The 17257-nt window shown below is 54.7% G+C and overlaps 1 protein-coding gene across 1 annotated transcript in view; it reads right to left on the bottom strand.

Moving 5' to 3' along the window:
* The window catches only part of PLXNA4 (plexin A4), a 412384-nt gene that overhangs the window by 57634 nt on the left and 337493 nt on the right, over positions 1-17257 (bottom strand). The window contains exons 10-14 of the mRNA XM_037049178.1: positions 13886-14086; positions 8049-8145; positions 7505-7695; positions 4666-4817; positions 920-1037 (exon numbers count right to left, since the gene is read on the bottom strand). Coding sequence (XP_036905073.1) covers positions 920-1037; positions 4666-4817; positions 7505-7695; positions 8049-8145; positions 13886-14086 — 759 coding nt within the window. The remainder of the gene's footprint in view (positions 1-919; positions 1038-4665; positions 4818-7504; positions 7696-8048; positions 8146-13885; positions 14087-17257) is intronic.

Below are 17257 nucleotides of genomic sequence, written 5' to 3'. Positions count from 1 at the left end.
ATTACACCAGCACAGCTGTCATTAACCTGAGAGGTGAACTGGATGGTAACACAGGTTGGAAAAGGATGTGGCACATGTGGCAGGGGATATGCTTGTGTCTCCAACACCCCCGTCACAAGGTTCTGAAAGCCGCTGCCCTACAGATGGCCTGGGGCTGGCCAGGCAGCCTTTGCAGGGCTAGGGAGGGTCTGCAAGGGAAGGGAAGGCTGGGTGATGTCTGCCTTGGGGCCATGGGAAGGGGAGGGAGATTGGGGGGAAAGGAGTGCTGGGGTGGGAGGGGGTAGCGTTGCAGGTAGAGGAAGGCGGAGTGGGGTGCAAGTGCGACAATGAGGAGGTCCCGGGACAGGGATGGCAGTGAGTGGGGAGGGTGGGGTGAGAGAGGATGACGGGAGGGAAATGCCGGGGTGCCAGTGTGCAGGGCAGGGCAGGGGAACCCTGGGGGCAACCACACACATCGTGAAGGAACCCACACTGGAGGTGAGAGGTCAAGTGTATGCCATGCTCACAACTGCACCACGGGGTCGGCGCTCTTATTGTCAGCCCCGGTTTAGAAATGACGATACTGAGGCCCAGAAAGGTTAAGCAGCCTGCCCGGTTCACTCGGGAAGTGACAGAGCCGGCACTCAGATCCCGAGGGTCCAGATGCACAACTGCCATTCTCGCCTTCCACGCCACACTGTCATTCAGAGGGGACACTGGGGACCAGGAGCCAAAGCCACTGCCCTGGGAAGGTAGGCCAGGCACAGCTGAACTTGAACCCAGGTCTTCCAGACTTCCACGGCTGCGCTCCCCCGTGCTGCAGGACAGGACGCCCCTGGGCTCGCCCAGCAGTGACCCCAGAGGTTGAGACGAGGCCAGCAATCATGGTACTGAGGTCTGCGGCCTGTGCTCAGCCAGGCAGTTGGTGGCCGGGACTCACCATGAAGTAATAGAGCTGCGAGGATCGGGCCATGAACTCGGGCCGACACACGGCCACACAGATTTCCACGAAGCCGGCGTGCTGGCTGGGCTTGGCCTCCCCCATCTCACACACGATCCTGCAGGTAGGAGAGGACAGACCCCCATGGGTCACAGGAGGCTCATGGACTCCCAGCCATTACCCATGAGCCCTAGTCTCTCAGTGGGGTCTCGGGGACGGGCAGGGGAGGAGGAAGGGAAAGACAGCTCCGACTCCTTCCTTCAGGGGCTCCTTGGAGGCCCTCTGTAAAGTGGGGAGCCTAGGGGAGCATCCCTGCATTCTGACTGGTCCACTCGGTTCCTAATTCATGAATTAGCCCCTCAGTTATTAATTACTGTGAACTTCAGTCAAACAGCTTAGCCGAAGGAGCTGGCAGGGCCAGAGAGGCGATGGGACTTGCGCAAGGGCCCAGAGCAGGACAGACTGGAGCCCTCCCAGCTGAGACCTCAGTGGGCAGGTCGGGCTGTCCGAGCTGCTGCTTCCAGGAAGGGGCGGGGTCGGCCTCAGGGGCGGGGGCGTGGCCGGCCTCCGGGGAGCTTCCCAGGGCCAGCTGGGTAGGAGGCGCACATGTTGGGGGAAGGGTGGTCATAACTTTTTCCCTTTTTATACCTTTTTTATCGCTTTCATTACAAAATTTGTTCATACTCTTTGAGATTGAGACAGTACAGAAGGGTGCCCATAAAAAAAGCGTCCCTTTTTCACTCCTACCCTTTCCTAAAGTGTGGTATATATAATCTTGCAGACCTTTTACTAGACCTCTGCAAATATATTATACAGATATATAATCTTCATTTTACAAATGTGGAAACTGAGGCACAAGAAAGTTAGGCAACTTTTCCAGATATATATCTGCACATATATGAACATATATATGTTTGATATTATGCACACACACAAACATGAATGTTATATATATATACACATGTATATACAAACATACATATGTAAAGAAACATACACATGATCATTAAAATAAAGTGAAGCATACTGCCCACTATTCTAGCCCCTCTCTTTTTACTCAACAACACAGCGTGGACGTTTCTCTGTGTCACCGCACACATTCTGACAGCTTCCTAGAATTTCATACTGTGACTGTGCCATCCTTTCTTGCCATGATTACTGGTGAGGTGCACGTATTTCCATATATGTGTGTGTGTCTGTTAAATCTCACACAGCCTTCCCTTTGACTTGTCCAAAGCCCTCTCTTTATTTTGCTGATGAATTGTCCTTTGGAGCTGCTGAACTAGGGTGTTACCGTTTGTCTGTAATAAATATTGCATTATTTTCTCCCAGTTGGTCACTCATGTTTCAATTTTGTTTATAATGTCTTCTGTCACACTAAAGTTTAAAGGTAGCAGTGTGGTTCCGTTGCTGGTTCTTTTACTTCCTGGCTTCCAGGTTCTGTGTTTCTCTTAGAAAGAACTTCTGGGAGAGAGTCCAGCAGACACATGTGCCCTTCGGTCCAGATTGCATAATTAATACAAGTTCAGCGTAAAAAACGTAGAAAGCACATGAAAGCACTCACCATAGCTACGCCCACCCCAGGTGCCTCCCCCAGAAATATTCAGTGTTAACCCTCGTGTATGCATGTTTCCAGTCTGATTTGTCTTTCTTAAATTTAATTAGAAACTCTGCATTCTCCTTGGGAACCTGTTCTCACCTAATATATTAAATCTCTTGAGAGTATTCCTGGCCATGATTCTTCTACAATATCACATTTAATGGCTGTGTAGTTTATTGCCCTATGCACATAAAATAATCTATTGAGTTGATTAATTCCTTATTTTCAAACATACAAATTGCCTCTCAAATTTTACTATTATAAATAAGGCTGAAATAAGCATTCATGCAAATACACATTTGTGCATTCTGGTTATTAAGGGAAGGATCCAGAAGCATTATGGCCAGGCTGAAGATTTTTGATGCTCATTTTCACATTGCCTTCCAGAAAGTTCATCCCAGTTTACCCTCCCGACACGAGTGTGTGAATGTGCTATTTCTCTTGCTTCTCCCCTGCACTGGGCACTGCCTTTCAAAAACCGTTCCCTGTTGTTTTCATTGGCATCTCATTGATTAATACTGATGCTAAACATTTTGACCTGACTTTTGGTTCTTTCCATAGTTTTGAATTGTACATCCATGTTCTTTGCTCATTTTGTGGTAGTTGCCTTCTACCTATAAAACCTCTTTAAATGTTAAGAAAAAGCATCTCTTAACTATAACGGGGTACAACCACATGCCCAGTTTATCATTCATATGTTCATTTTGCTTACAATGATTTTGGATGCTCAAGTTTTAAGTTTTATTACTCCGCTCTTCTCATCTTTTTCTTTATAATTTTTCTTCTGCAGTTATACTTAGAACGCCGTTCTTTTCTTGAAATGAGATAAATTCTCACATGTAATTCCTTCTAATCCTTTCACAGCTTCATTTTTTACACTTAACTTTTCAATCTGTCTGGGATTTATTTCGCTTTGTAAAGTGAAGGAAGGATCTGACATTGTAATTTTTTCAGGGAGTTAACCAGCGTCACTTACTGAATGGTCTTTTCTTTCCTTGCTGATTTGAAATGTCACTTTTATTACACACTAAATATTTATATATCAGGATTCTTTCTCTGGATGTTTATCTTATTCCACCGATCTAACTAGTACCACAATATTTCAATCCTGTGGCTTTATAATTTTTTTAATGTCAAGCCCCAAGTAGGAAATTTCAAAATCCCCGCAAATCATAATACATCAGTAGCAGCCTGTTTGGTTTTGTTCCAGGAAAGACTCGGAAAGTTGAAGGAGCCACCAAATGATTCTCAGGTAAATAATTGATGATGACCCAGCGAAGTGAGTCCTACCAACACTGGAATCTCCAATTATCTGATCTATTCTGAGCCCCTTAGGAAACCAGAAAGGAAATCAGGAGGAATTGAGGATGGCCGTACTGATGGTTCCACTAAATCTGGGCAAGACCCGGGGAGCAGAAATTTAAAGGGCACTGACCCACCTAAGGGAGGCCTTGCAAAGAGTCAATAACTTAGGTACACAGGACAGGCAGCAAAGATGGTATAGAATATAGATGCTATTGTGCTGGTAAACATTTCACGACTCTGTTTGCTGGGCTAGAAAATTGAGTTTACTTATTTATAAGGCAATAGGTGACTCAGAAACCTCCTCCACCAGGCAGGTGAGAGGTCAAGGTCACTCGCTGAAGGACCCTCTCAGTGGACCAGCAGATTTTGCAAAGAGAAACACAATCCGCAGTACCCACAGGCCTGCAAGTGAGTGCGAAGTTTCCTTTGCCGTCCCCATGGACTAGCACGGGATCTGATTCTATGGTAGCTGGGGCGAGGGCGTGCGTGGGACTCAGAGTGGCAGAGGGGGCTGGGTACGCAGCAGAACTCACACTCCCCTTACAGGCTGCAGCTTTGGTTTTTCTCACTCTGACTCACTCCCACAGCCCAAGGAAGTTAACGATCAGGTTCCTCTCTCTCCGAGCTTGTCCCCTAACAAGGCAGCGGGCTAGCTCAGGCCCCGGGGAGCTGTGGGAGTCCCGCCCCGACACCCTAGGGTGTTAAGGGCCTTCTCCATTTATTCCTCATAAGCTATAAGACTCTCTCTTGTTGGTGAGGGGAGATAAGTCAACAACAACTTGTTGCTGGCTTATCTTCCCTCCCCTCCCGTGCCTCTCTGTCTCGGGTCACGTCCACTCACTGTTCCGCAGGGATGTAGCCGTCCACCAAAGGGCTGCACTCCACGCCAGCCACCTTGACATAGGAGGCGATGTCTCGGAACTCCAGGCCCAGGTTCTCTCCTCTGATGGTGACCTTGGTGCCTCCTTCCCGGGGGCCTGTCACTGGGATTATCTGCAGGGAGGAAGCACGGTCATTTGACAGGCGCCAGGGCAGAGTCGTCACCCACTTGCTCATGCGCCAAGGAAAGGCTCTGCTGGCCCTTCCCCATCTCCACCCTGTTCCCCGAGTTGTGTCCAAGTCCACCAGGGCACCCAGGGTTGGGGCAATCAGTGAGCAGATGCTTCTGGTAGAGCGGTCTAAGTTCATGGGTGGTTTTAGGGGCAGTGCTCAAAGACCCTCATTCATTTCTTATTTCATAGAAGATCCACAACATTACTGGGTCATTCATAGTAAAGGAGGACTAAATCCTTTTGGCATCTGCTTATGTCGGCAACTCTTCTAAAAAAAAAAAAAAAAGAATGACCCTCCCATGGATCCACAAACTTCCACACCATGAAACCCACCTATTTTTAAAAAATCCTCACCCAAGGATGTGTTCTTTGATTTTAGAGTGAGGGGAGGGGAGAAAGAGAGAGACAGAAACATTGACGTGAGAGACACATTGATAGGCTGCCTCTTATACATGCCCTGACTGGGCACTGAACCCACAACCTAGGCGTGTGCCCTGACCAGGGATTGAACCTGCAACCTTTTGATGTACGGGATGATGCTCCAACCAGCCACGCCACCAGGGCAGGGTGGAACCCACCCATTTTTAAAGGTCCTTCTCAACTGTTCCTTCCCACGGCCAGATATTCACCCTTTGGGTCCCTCTCTAGCAGCCCCACTCCTCCCAAATGAAACTGCAGGGCACCTCCTTTGAGCTCCTTCCAGGGCAACATCTGGGCCTGATTCCCCCCTTCCACACCCCCCCCCCCCACACTCCCTCTTCAGAGCTGGAGTCTCTGAGAGTCACTTCTCCTTGTGGACTTTCCAGGACAGCACAGTCTTTGATTCTCGAGTTGTAATTGTGCTACAAACTCCAATTCTCCAAGCATCTTCCCCAGCGAGCATAGCACTTATCACAACCCTTGTCACCTTCACTGTTTGGCTTGGTTTCTAAGGAAGATTTGTTTAATTTAGACTTTACCCTCATGCAGGGGCCAAAATGGTGGCTCTCCCACCAGAGATGTCTGTCCCCTGAGCTGCTCACACCCATGACTGAAATGTTAACATCTGACAACCAAGGGCCTGCCTTGAGGGAGGGGCTCCGTGCAGTTCACACAATGTAACCATGGCATTACCCAAGAAGTGACCTTAGTCTGAGTGACCTTAGTCAGAAGACATTTGTGCCAGCCTTTCTTGGCATTCAGTAGACAGAAAGGCTCGATTCCCATTCCTGGGGCCTCTGAATGCCAGTCGCTGGGTCTTGGCCAATGTCAAGGGGATCACAACGGAAAGCGTCCAGATAATCCACCTTTTAATAGGCCTACTCTCTCTACCCCTCAGGGCTCACAATGGAGGGGTTTCCTCTGGGTGGGCAGTGAGAGATGGGAAAGGGAAAGAAACTAGGCTGGGGTGCCCTTGAGTGGCACCTGGGGGTGGGGGGGCTACTCAGTTACAAAAGTCAGGATACTTCCTGCTTCTTACACAGGCACATGTGCATGTTTGTGGGTAAGCGTGCATGTGAGTGCGAGGATTTGCACACGTGTGTGACAACAAAGGTCTTTTGGAGACAAGAGACCCATTTCTGTGTGAGGAGTTGGGCCGATAGAGGGCGGGCGGGCAGGGGGAGTCCATGTTCTTGCCCAGCCAGTCCCCAAAGTGCCGCTGGCACCTGGCGGTGGCAGCTGCGTGCTATTCCAGCCCTGGCTTGTCGTCCTGCAGAAGGAGTTTTTCTCGGGCCCAGTCCTTGGTTCCCTGGGCTCCCTGGAGGGCTGGTGCCAGTGTGGAGCCAGTCAATAGCCTCTGTCTCCAGGAGATTTGTTTAATTTGCCATCTCCTCCCTGCAATGTTCTTGATCTCGGGCCAAGAAGAAAGCAAGTCCCACCGTTTCCGCCAGACGCCCTGTTAGCAATCACGCATGCCAGGGTGGTTTCTTGTTAAGGGCTCGGAGGGTGGGGGCGGGGAGGGCTGGTTGGAAGGAGGGAGAGCGAGGCATGGCCCAGGTGTGGGGCCAGGGCCAAGGGCTGGATGGGTGACCTTTAGGGGGCCTTTCTGCTGGGAGTGTGGAGCAGGGAGGTGAAGACACAGGGCAGCAATTTGCTTGGCTTAGACACGTGCAACACTGGTTTTAAGAATCATGGTGAAGGAGGAGGAAGAAGATGGGAAGATACCCATAGGCTGGGCACGGATTGTCTCATATAATCCTCATAACAGCCCTGTGAGGTGGACACCCAGACCCATTGCCCGGGTGAACAAGCTGAGGCACGGAGGCAGTAATGAGTTAGCCCTGGGTGACCTAGCAGTTAGCCAACAGAGTCTGCATTGGTCTATTCCTTCACGAGGCCACCACTGATGGAACGTCACAGTTTTATCACTGAAAGGGACTTTGAGAGACAAAGGGAAGGTGCTGAGGACTTCGAGTCCTTCTAGACACAGTGTACGTGGAGACTCCAACGGGACAGTTGAGTTCCTCTCTGCTTTCACCTTCCGTTTTCAAGGCAAGGGCCTCTGAATGAAGTCTGCAGCCCCTGGGGAAGCTGAGCAGGCAGACAAGGCGCCTCAGCCGACCAGTGACCCCTGGCTGACACACAACATGGCCAGGCAGGGCTCTCGGGGCCCCAGCCCCATGCAGGGCCCATGGGACGGTGGCCTACCTCCGTGATGCGTGGGTTCGTGCACTTGCTGTTGGCGCCCGCCAGCTCCAGCCACTGGCTCTCGTGGATGGGGCAGTGTTGCCGCAGGGTGCACTGGCCCTGAGCCTGACACCAGCCGCACTCAAAGTCTGGGTCCGCCTTGAGGCACAGGCCGCAGCTCTCACGCATGGCTCCGCACTTGTAGAGGTGAACTGCGGGCAAAGGGCCAGAGTGAGGTGGGGTTGGGGGCTGGGAAAGGCTGGGAAGTGTGGATAAGAGCGGAGTCCCAGCCTCTGGTGATGGGACTGGACTGGGAAGGCCAGTCTCCCTCCAGCTAGCCCTGCTCACTCCACCACTCCTCTCTCCGGGAGGCCTCCTGCCTGTGCTGAGCCCGTACCCAACAGGTCACAGAGCAGTGGGGAGGGTGGAGAGGTTGTGGAGGGTGGGCTCAGGTCAGGGGGAGAGGGGCGACCATGGGGGTAGAGGGCGAATGACACCTACCCCTGAGTGCGGAGTAGCTCTCGCCTCTCCCCTCCCCACCCCCGCCCAGGGCCACCTTCCACACCTTTATTCTGGGCGGGGTTGTCGATGTTGAAGTGGCCGTTCCACACAACCATCAGCTCCACCGGCAGGTTGTTGATCTCCATCCCTTCATAGGAATACTGCAGCCAGGTGGTGGGAGGAAAGAAGGAAGCTGGGTCACAGCATGCTGGGGGGGCTCCGCGTGCAGCCTGGGGCCCTCACGAACACCCGGGACTAACGACTGGCCATGGCTGCGCATGCGTGTGCATGTGGAGGGGGCACAGGTGTTCATGCACACACATCTGTGTGTGGGCAGGGAGGGGAAGCACTTATCAGGACACAGGGCGCAGGGCTCAGGAAGCTAAGGCAGGGGAGGGCTGGGCCTGCTGGGTGGGACTCCCATTTGGAATTCAGGTCCATGGAGCAGCTTTACGAGAGCTACTCATCCACGTTCCACAGAGGCCTGTTCCCACTGGCTGGGCTTTCCCCACGAAGTTTAACTGAGCCCGGCCTTGGGTCTGTGGTCCTAAGAGGCGGGGAGGGAGTGTGGGGAGAGGTGCTGCTAGGGATGCAGGGCGGAGGGGCAGTCCCCAGGCATGCCAGCCCCCATCTGCCTTCTGAGAGCAGACAGCTCTCAATCCCCAGAGCCTGCCCTGGGCTACGTTTCCAATCCCTACCCGGTGCTTTTCTCATTATCTCACCAGACTGCCTCCACGGTGGGGAGGACGGAGGAGTGGGACTAAGACAGGCTTCTGCAGAGGAGGGGCCGAGGTCTGACAACTTGTTAGAAGTGTCTGGTCCAGGGGACTAGGTTTGAAGGGGCATTTGCAGAACCAACAGGCTCTCTTAACTTCAAGTTTGGGGTGCAGATGGTTGTTAGGACAGGCAGCTGGTGCTCCTCCATGGGGCTAGCCACGGCACCTTCCCCAAGGGGAGGAAACCACAGAACCTCAGAGCATGCGGGCTGGGGAACCGGTCAGGGCCTGTCACCTGTGTCTCTGCTCTGCAGCCTGTCTGTGGAGGCTTCCAAAGAGGTTATAACCCTAACCTGAGAAATCACCCCAAATTCTCAAGTTCCAGTACGAATAGGCCGTGATGTCCTTGTACAGTCACATGAGTAGGATATGTGTCCAGCCTTCTCTAGAGTCTAGGCTACTGCTCCGAAAGTGTTCACGGACTTTCCACACTGCCACGTTCAGTGTTTTTCCCACAATGGCGTGGTTGGAACCATCCACACTGTCAGAGCATCTCCCTGTGACCGAAGACACCTGGGCCAAGGCCAGAGTCGGGGCTGGAGCCACAGAACAAAGCCAAAGTCCCCTAGCCCTGCCGAGACAGCAGTGGTGGTGGTGGGGGGGGGTTGATCAGCACATATCTCAGCTGGTGACTCATAAGCTCTTTCCCATGTAGCTCAGTCACCAGGTCCCCAGAGACTGTGTGCTTTGTGTCTGGGTCAGGCTGGGTCCTGTGTTTTCTCACAAAATTTATTCTGCTTTAGGGGAGTGGCTCTCATGGGCCACCTTCATCAGAATCGTCTAGGGGGCCTACTAAATGCAGATTCCAGGGCCCCACCCCAGGCTGCAGAATTGGCATCTAAGGAGACGGGGAGCATTTTGAACAAGCAACTCTAGTGTTTCTGGTGCTCAAGGCAGGTGTGTGGGGGAGGAGGGAGATAGATAGAGAGGGACTTTTTAGACCTCCCTCGCCTTTCCCTCCTCCATGGCCCCATGGGGGGAGGTGTGGGGAGGGCAGCCCCAGGCTGCCACTAGAGGGCGCTGGCACTGCCTGGCTCTGACCAGGACCCACAGCAAGCTGTGACTCTGGGCACGGGATGCAAGATCAATAGAACCTTCAGACCCCTCTCAGGGAGGACCCGAAATCCCCCAGAGAACACGACAAGAAATTCAGCATGTGTATGCATGTGTCTGTGTTTACAAATGTGTTCACACACATGCTGACTGGAGAAGAGGTCAGAGCCGTGTTATCTGCATGTTCTGACACGTGTGCATGCACAAACACGTTGCCCTGATGGGGTTCCGCTGTGATCGGCTGTGCAAATGCAGGCAAGTGATCGAAGTCCCAATGTCCCCATTTGTAAAGCGGGACTGCAAACAGAGCCACCCTCACGGAGGGTGTGAGACAGCCACCCAACGCTCTGACCCAGTGCCTGTCGAGCAGAGCGGGCCCTCAAATATCACTGTGCATTTGATCTGCCTGCGTACACTTAGGGATGCGTGCCCAATATGTTTGTTTGTGTGGAATGGGAACAACAGCCACTCACTGAGTGTGTATGCACCGGACCCTGGTGCATATGGCGGGGTCCGTATATGAGAACGCCCGTGTGTTCCGATGTGCATGTGTGTGCACGTATTTTTTGAAGAAAACTAAAAGTAAAAAAGGCTTTAAGGATCGAATATGCTGGGTGTTACTTTCTGTTTTGCTCCCCCCTTCCTGGGTCTTGATGATGGAATACTATAGAAATCATGAACTCCCCACCACCCCCTCGATCCCTAGGGAAATCACACTCCTCCCCAGACACCCTCTCTCCCCAGTAACCTGCCCTCCACATGGAGAGCAGGGTGGGCAGACAGTGGGGGGGGGCCTAGACCACGGCTCCCACCCCCTACCACTGCCCACCTCTGTGCTACTTAGCACTGGCATAGCTCTGTGCAATCAGTGGGCGGTCACTCTGCACAAAGCCCAGAGCTGAGGGAAGAGTGTTTCAGGCTCCCGGGGGCCAGGAGGTTAAGTGTCTTAGTCAAGTCCATCCCCCCTTGGCCCAGCCAGTGGATGACACTGATCACGACCTTGGGCTAGCGTGAACCTCCATTTCTCTACCTTCCAAAGCAAAGAGAAAACATCTACGTAATTCGGACGGTCTTTCCTCCAGCCATTCTCTTGTCCCGAGCTCTGAGGTGTTTGGCTGGAAAGTTCTAGCATTTGGGCAAACAAAATATCTGAACAAGAAAAGAAGCCTATGCATCTGTCTCCGGGATCCCAGACGCTCGGCAGACCCACTCTCGGCGGGGGCCCCAGGAAAGCAGCGAGGGGCACGACCTGCCTCCTTGTCAGCCCCGCCACCCCTGTTTTGCGTGCGGTACTTTGGGGCACCAGGAGAAACCGCAGGGCCACTGTGGGTCTGTGGTTGCAGCCACCGGGCGGCACTCACTCGTGGGACTGCTGGTGTCTGAGAGGCAGGTACCCTATTATTAGCAGCACTTGACATTTCTCTGGAACCTTGGTCTGAGGGAGGCCAGAATAGGCACAGCTGTTCTCCTTCCAGCTGCTCCTGTGAGCTGCCCCATCTGCCTCCCAGGGGCCCCCTGAGGGCTGCAGTGATTGGACCAGGGCCTGTCCCCAGTGAGTGGGCTGGAAGTGACTCGCCTGCCCACCCAGCCCGGTGTCACGTCCATGCCAGGTTTTCCTGTGTCTCTTCTTTCTCTGCTTCCTTCAGAGGCCTCTTTGTCACCCACCTCTCTCTGTCACCACACACCCAGGGGCTTCTCCCTTAGACCCTTCCTTTCCTCCCCCAGCCCAGGGAGTGCACTTGGCAATGGAACGACAGCAGCTCTTCTCCCACCGTCCTGTCCGATTCGGCTCACACCCTGCTCCGGGGTCTGACCAAGGCTGGGGCATGGAGCGCTCAGCTGCTAACTCCGCGTTGCTTAGTGGGTGTGCCTGAGACCAGCACCGCCTTTCCTTGTCCTATTGGCACTGACTGGGCACGGCACCGGGTCCCCAGAGGAGGCCCAGCTCATGTATCAGGGCCGTTGAGCTTCCGTGTGCGCCTTTGCCCCCAGGAGGCTCTGATTTTGCCCCCGACCCAGGGAGCTCTCTGTGACCCTTAAAGGGCTCTTTCACTGAGCCAGGCCTTGGCTCCGGAAATGTGAGGCCGTCTGAACACAGTTGGCCTCCAGTTCTGGCGGGATGAGAAAGGCAGGGGTCCCGACAAGCCCCTGGGGAGCTCATGCCGGTCGCCCACAGACGGACGGGGTTCTGACCCAGGGGTTGATGGGACCAACTTGGGCTGTCATCTGGGTCACACTGGCCTATTTAGCTGAGTGAGCACAGGCACAGGGCCCAGTCTCATCATCAGAGGCCACAGACTCTGTCCTCCCTCCTGACGTCGCTGGGGCGCGAGGCCCTGGACAGCTCCCCTGAGGGATTGAGGCTGGGTTCTCTGTGGTCTGCAATCCCCAGCTGCCTTCTGCTGCGTCAGATGTGGGACTCCGCCCCCTCTTCCCACAGGGACTTGCTTATTTCGGGGAGGACCACTTGAGGCAAATGCTTGGGGCTGGTCTCCTTGGCCTTGGGATTTAGGAGGAAACAGGAGGTGTTTAATATTCCTTTTGCTTTCAAGTTTAATCGGGGACACTGCAGAAAAAAAAAAGCTGGCTGTCAGGGGAACTGCGGGGACACATCTAGGGTTTCTGAGGTTGGGACATCAGTGGTCAGTTCAGCCCCTATAAGGCTGAGCCACCCTGGGCAAGCATGTGGGCCTCTCTGAGCATCATGGACCTCTAAGCTGCTCCCTGTAGGAAGAGTGGACTGCTCCCATGAAATGCTTTCTTCCACATCACACCCCCAAATACACTCACCACACATAGGTACCCAGAAGCAATGCAGGCAAATGGCAGGAAGGTGACGTGAGAGGAGACCCCAAATCTGACCCCGCTCTGCCACTCCCTAGCTGTGTGACCTGACACACGTGACTTACCCGCTAGACAGGGGCAGGCACTCTGAGGCACGTGGAGCTACAGCCCCCTCTAAGGCCTGCCTGTGCGTCCTCTTTCATATTTATTATATCACATTCTTTTTTTAAAATCTTTTTTTTAAAGATTTTATTTATTTATCTTTAGAGGGGAGGGGAAGGAGAGAGGGAGAGAAATATCAATGTATGGTTGCCTCTTGTGCATCCCCTGCCAGGAACTGGCCTGCAACCCAGGCATGTGTCCTGACTGGGAATCGAACCGCTATCGTGTGGTTCGCAGACCCGCGCTCAATCCACTGAGCTATACCAGCCAGGGCTTATATCACATTCTTAAAGAGCATTCCCCAATTGTATGACTCTCAGCCCACAAATCTAGGCTGCCCCTGCTTCTGGGCCTCCAGATTCCCTTCTGCACAGTGAAGGGGAGGCGTGACAATGTTACGGCTCTCCCAGCGTAGTGCTTGTCTCTGAGTGTCTAGGTGCACAGCGACAGCCAGGGAGAGAGTGAGGCAAGCAGAGGGAAGGCCGCTGGCTAGGAGAGGGGGATGGCAGGAGGGGATGCCCTGAGAGGGTCCATGGTGTGGTACCCAGGAATCAGGTGTCAGCCCAAGCATGGGCTTCCTGTGGGTTTTCTCAACAGGCAGGTGTGCGCTGATCTGGGCAGCGCAGTCGTGGCAGCAATCTGTGTGGGCGGGGCCTACCCCAGACACCTCCTGAGCCTCTGGTGGCCCTTCGGGGAGTGCCTCTGTGTGGTCGAGAAGGCAGTGGAGGCCTGGCGGGCTTACATTCGGCCCTCAGCCCAGCCCTGGCAGGAACCCAGGGCCTCCAGAGCTTCTCCAAGAAGCGTGGGGGCACTGGCCTCGGCCCACAAACAGTGCTCGGCAGCCCCATGGCTGGTCCCTCACACCACAGCCCCTGTCTTGGGCAGAGGGCCCTCCTGGCCACAATGCCCTCCAGGCCACAACAGGGCCACAGCTCTGGGCAGCCACTTGGTGACATCAGAGCCCACCCTCTGCTGGGGTGGTATGAGCAGTGTGGGGAAAAGCAGAACTGTTTTGTGGTGTTTGGGGACATCCCCCAGAGCTGAACTGACCTGGCTCTAGAAAAGAACAAGGATGGGGCCGGGGTTGAGGTCAAGGTCCCCTGGGGGCGCAGGGCCGGGCACTCACAGAGGTGTTCTGGCACTGCACGCTGGAGCTGTTGAAACGCAGGGCGGGCACCCTCTGCTCACTGCCCTGGATGTTGAGGATGCATTCATACCCACGCTGCCCGGACTGTGGCTGGGGCAGGTTCTTGGCCTTCAGGGTAATGGGCTTGATCACCTCAACGGGCACCAGGATCTTGTCCACTCGCAGCAGCTGGGGGCACTCCTGGGGACAGAGAGAACGGTGCAGGCTGGGCAGCAGGACGCCAACGGGGCAGGGGACCCTCCAGACAGAGCCTGGGCATTCACTCCACTCCCCCCTTTCTCGAACAGACCCCAGGGGGTCCTGGGCACTGGCCCCCCCCCCCCCAGCCACTGACCAGGAGGGGATGGGACTAAGAGATCCTGGTCCCTTCTCCCTGAGACTGTCCCTGCTCTCTCCAGGTTCCATTTTCACGCATCCCAGACTCGGACAGGCCTAGTGGCCTTCTCCGGGCACCCCTCCTACCCGAGCAGAGACAGACGCTGCTGGCTGGGCATCTTGTCTGGTCTCACTTTGGGCTGCTGACCCTTTTGCCTCAGCTCCAGGCTGCCGAGAGCTGGGACAGAGGCGACCATGTGAGCAGACCAGCAGCGAGGCAAAGCCCTGGGCTCTGGAATGTGAGTCGGGAGCAGCGCAGGAGGGTCTGCAGGGCCTTTCCGTACATGGGTCGAGTGTGGCATTTGGAAATGTTCTGGAATGGGCTCAGAGACCTCTTTCTTCAATCCAGAAGTTTCTGATTTAACTCCAGGGAAATGCCCCTCAGAACAGATACACACTAAGGAGATACTAGCAATGGGCAGGCTCACCCCTGGAGCCATCGATCAGGGCCGGGAGGACCTTTGGGATGGAGAGCATGAGTTGCTGGGCTCCTTTCCCCTGGGGCAGTCGACCCTGCCCACGAAGGCCTGGGAGAGAACAGGGTCAATAAAGAGTGTGGGTGCTCTGCTCTTGGCGCGGGCAAGGGTGAGGGTTTCTGAAAACACTGGCAGGGCCTGGGCGCCCTGCGTCAGGCAGGCCCACAGCCCACGTTCCTTTCTCCATGGCACGTTCGGGGTGTGCTGAGACAGGTGGCACCTGGGCAGGCCCACTGCTGCGGCTGCCGTCTTAGGACTCACTGAAGGCTCTCTGCAGACACTGTGGGCCCCCACCCGCAGCACGCTGCCACAGCCAAGGAAGGCAGAAAGGAGGCTGTGGGGGGAGGGCAGGTTGGGGGTGTGTGCCCAGGCAGTCAGACGACCTGGCAGCTGTCCCTCTGGGTCCCAATGCCAATGCGAGCCCCTCTGCCTCTGATGGTTGGGAGGGAGCAGAGCTCTGAGCTCCAGGGCCTGCTGAGCTTCTGAAGAGCTTCGGAGCCCCGCTCTGAGATGCCATGTCCTCATCGGTCCACTGGCTGGACCCCTAGGACCCCTTTAAAAGCTCCAACCAGTCCTGACGCAAGGGGTGGTCTCGGCCCCACAGCCTTGCTTCAGCGGAGTGAGTGCCCCAAGGCTGTTAAATAAATCCCCCCTCCCCTCCTCCAGGCTGCCCACAAGAGCAGGTAGGAGAGGAGCAGCGAATCCCGCAACCACTTCTCGGTGTGTATGCAGGAAAATGGAGAGCGGGGACTTGAACTGGTACACGCATGCTCGGGGGCGGTACTATGCACAACAGCCAAAAGGTGGGAGAAGCCGGACCGTCCATTAGGGATGCGCAGGCAAACGGACTGTGATTTATAATAACACAGTGGAGTATTGTCCCACCTTCACATGGAAATGTCAACACACACTACAACGCGGATGAATCTTGACAACATATGCTCAGTGGAACAAGCCAGGCACAGCGGGACAAATATTACACAACTCCACCCACATGAGGTCCCTAGAGCAGTGCGAGTGACAGACACAGGAAGTAGCACGGAGGTTTCTCGGGGAGGGGGAGACGGAGGGCTTGTGTTTAATGGGGACGGAGTTCAGCTGGGAAGATGAAAAAGTTCCGAGATGGGTGGGGGTGATGGGTGCACCACAATGTGAGTGTACTTCACGGCACTACACTGCACACTTAAAATTGGCTAAGATGGTAAGTTTTACATGTGTATTTTACCACAGTTAAAGATGAGCAGCAGGGAAGCAGGCGGCAGGACGGGAGAAGGGTGAGGATGGGGCTTGTACCCAGTGTGGGGCCCTGAGCCTCTGACCGGGTGGATCTCTGGAGACTTTGAGGCCTGTGCCCCTGTGTCCACTGCCATCTTACTCCCCACCCACCACATAGATGCACTGCAGCGAGAAGAGAGTGAGGACACAGAGAAGACAAGGGCAATTCTGTGAGGAGGAGGATGGTCAGGACTGAAGCGAGGAGGGAACGTGGTGGTGGAGAATGAGGAGAGAAGGTCTATGGGTAGTAGGGCGTCCTGAGCCGAGGGCCCCTGTTCACTGTATAGCCCTGGGCAGCCCTCCTCCCCAGAGCACGCACAGGCCTGGCCCTCCTCCCGCTAGACACATCCACACCTGCCAGGGGAAGCTGGCTCTGCGGCTGTGTCAGGAGTGAGAGTGGAAGGGCTGGACTCCCACCTCCATGTCCCACAGCGAAATGTCGCTGCATGAACGGTATGCTGAGGGTGTCTAGAATCTGACAGTCTTCTGAAGCAACCTAATGGGTCCCCTCCTACTTCACAAAGGAGAAACTGAGGCAGGGAGAGGGAAAATGGCTCAGCCTCAGCAAGATGTGCTGGCAGCTGAAGGCCTCAGATGCCAATCCATCATCTTCCCTCCCCTTAAGGAAGGCGGTTGGTTCCTCCTGGTGGCCGGGACTACCACGGGTCAGCAAGGATCTCCCTGGGAGCAGCAGGACTAGGGAGCTTGGAGGTGGCCTGGAACCTTGCCTGGGGGCCGGACTGATTCTAGTCCAGGACATAAGCTGAAGCATAAGCCTCCCTCCCTCCCGACCCTGCAGGATTCTCTCTGGCTGAGGCTTGCTCTGAGTTCTCTAATGAGTCCTGATTGCCAGTGGCCCCATAAAGCCTTCGTTTGCATATAAAAAGGTTGGCAGCCCTGAGAGTAAGTTCATTAATAATAATTGGAGAGGCCCAGGGCTGGGCTGGGCCCATTTTCCTCTGGTGGTACCGCTGATTGACCTGGTATCCCTCCTAATTGAAATGTAAAATGGCAATTTCTTCCTAGGCAACAAGGCGTGAAGGGACCATCGCCACTGTGCTGCCCAGTCCTCCCACCCCGGCTCCCCATGCCCTGACCCGTCTCATGCTGAGCGCCTGGTACAAACCACCCCAACATCTAAGGCTCCTGGGTAAGTTCAGAGAAGCTGCTGTGCCTCTCCACGCCCACGTCTGCAGCCCGTCTTGAGTGCCCCCGTCACGGTGGT

The sequence above is a fragment of the Sturnira hondurensis genome, unplaced genomic scaffold, assembly GCF_014824575.4.
Source record: "Sturnira hondurensis isolate 20B ecotype Veracruz unplaced genomic scaffold, ASM1482457v3 Scaffold0006437, whole genome shotgun sequence".
Classification (NCBI taxonomy): Eukaryota; Metazoa; Chordata; class Mammalia; order Chiroptera; family Phyllostomidae; genus Sturnira; species Sturnira hondurensis.
Note: the sequence above shows the minus strand (reverse complement) of the source record. Positions and strands in the feature narration are given on the sequence as shown.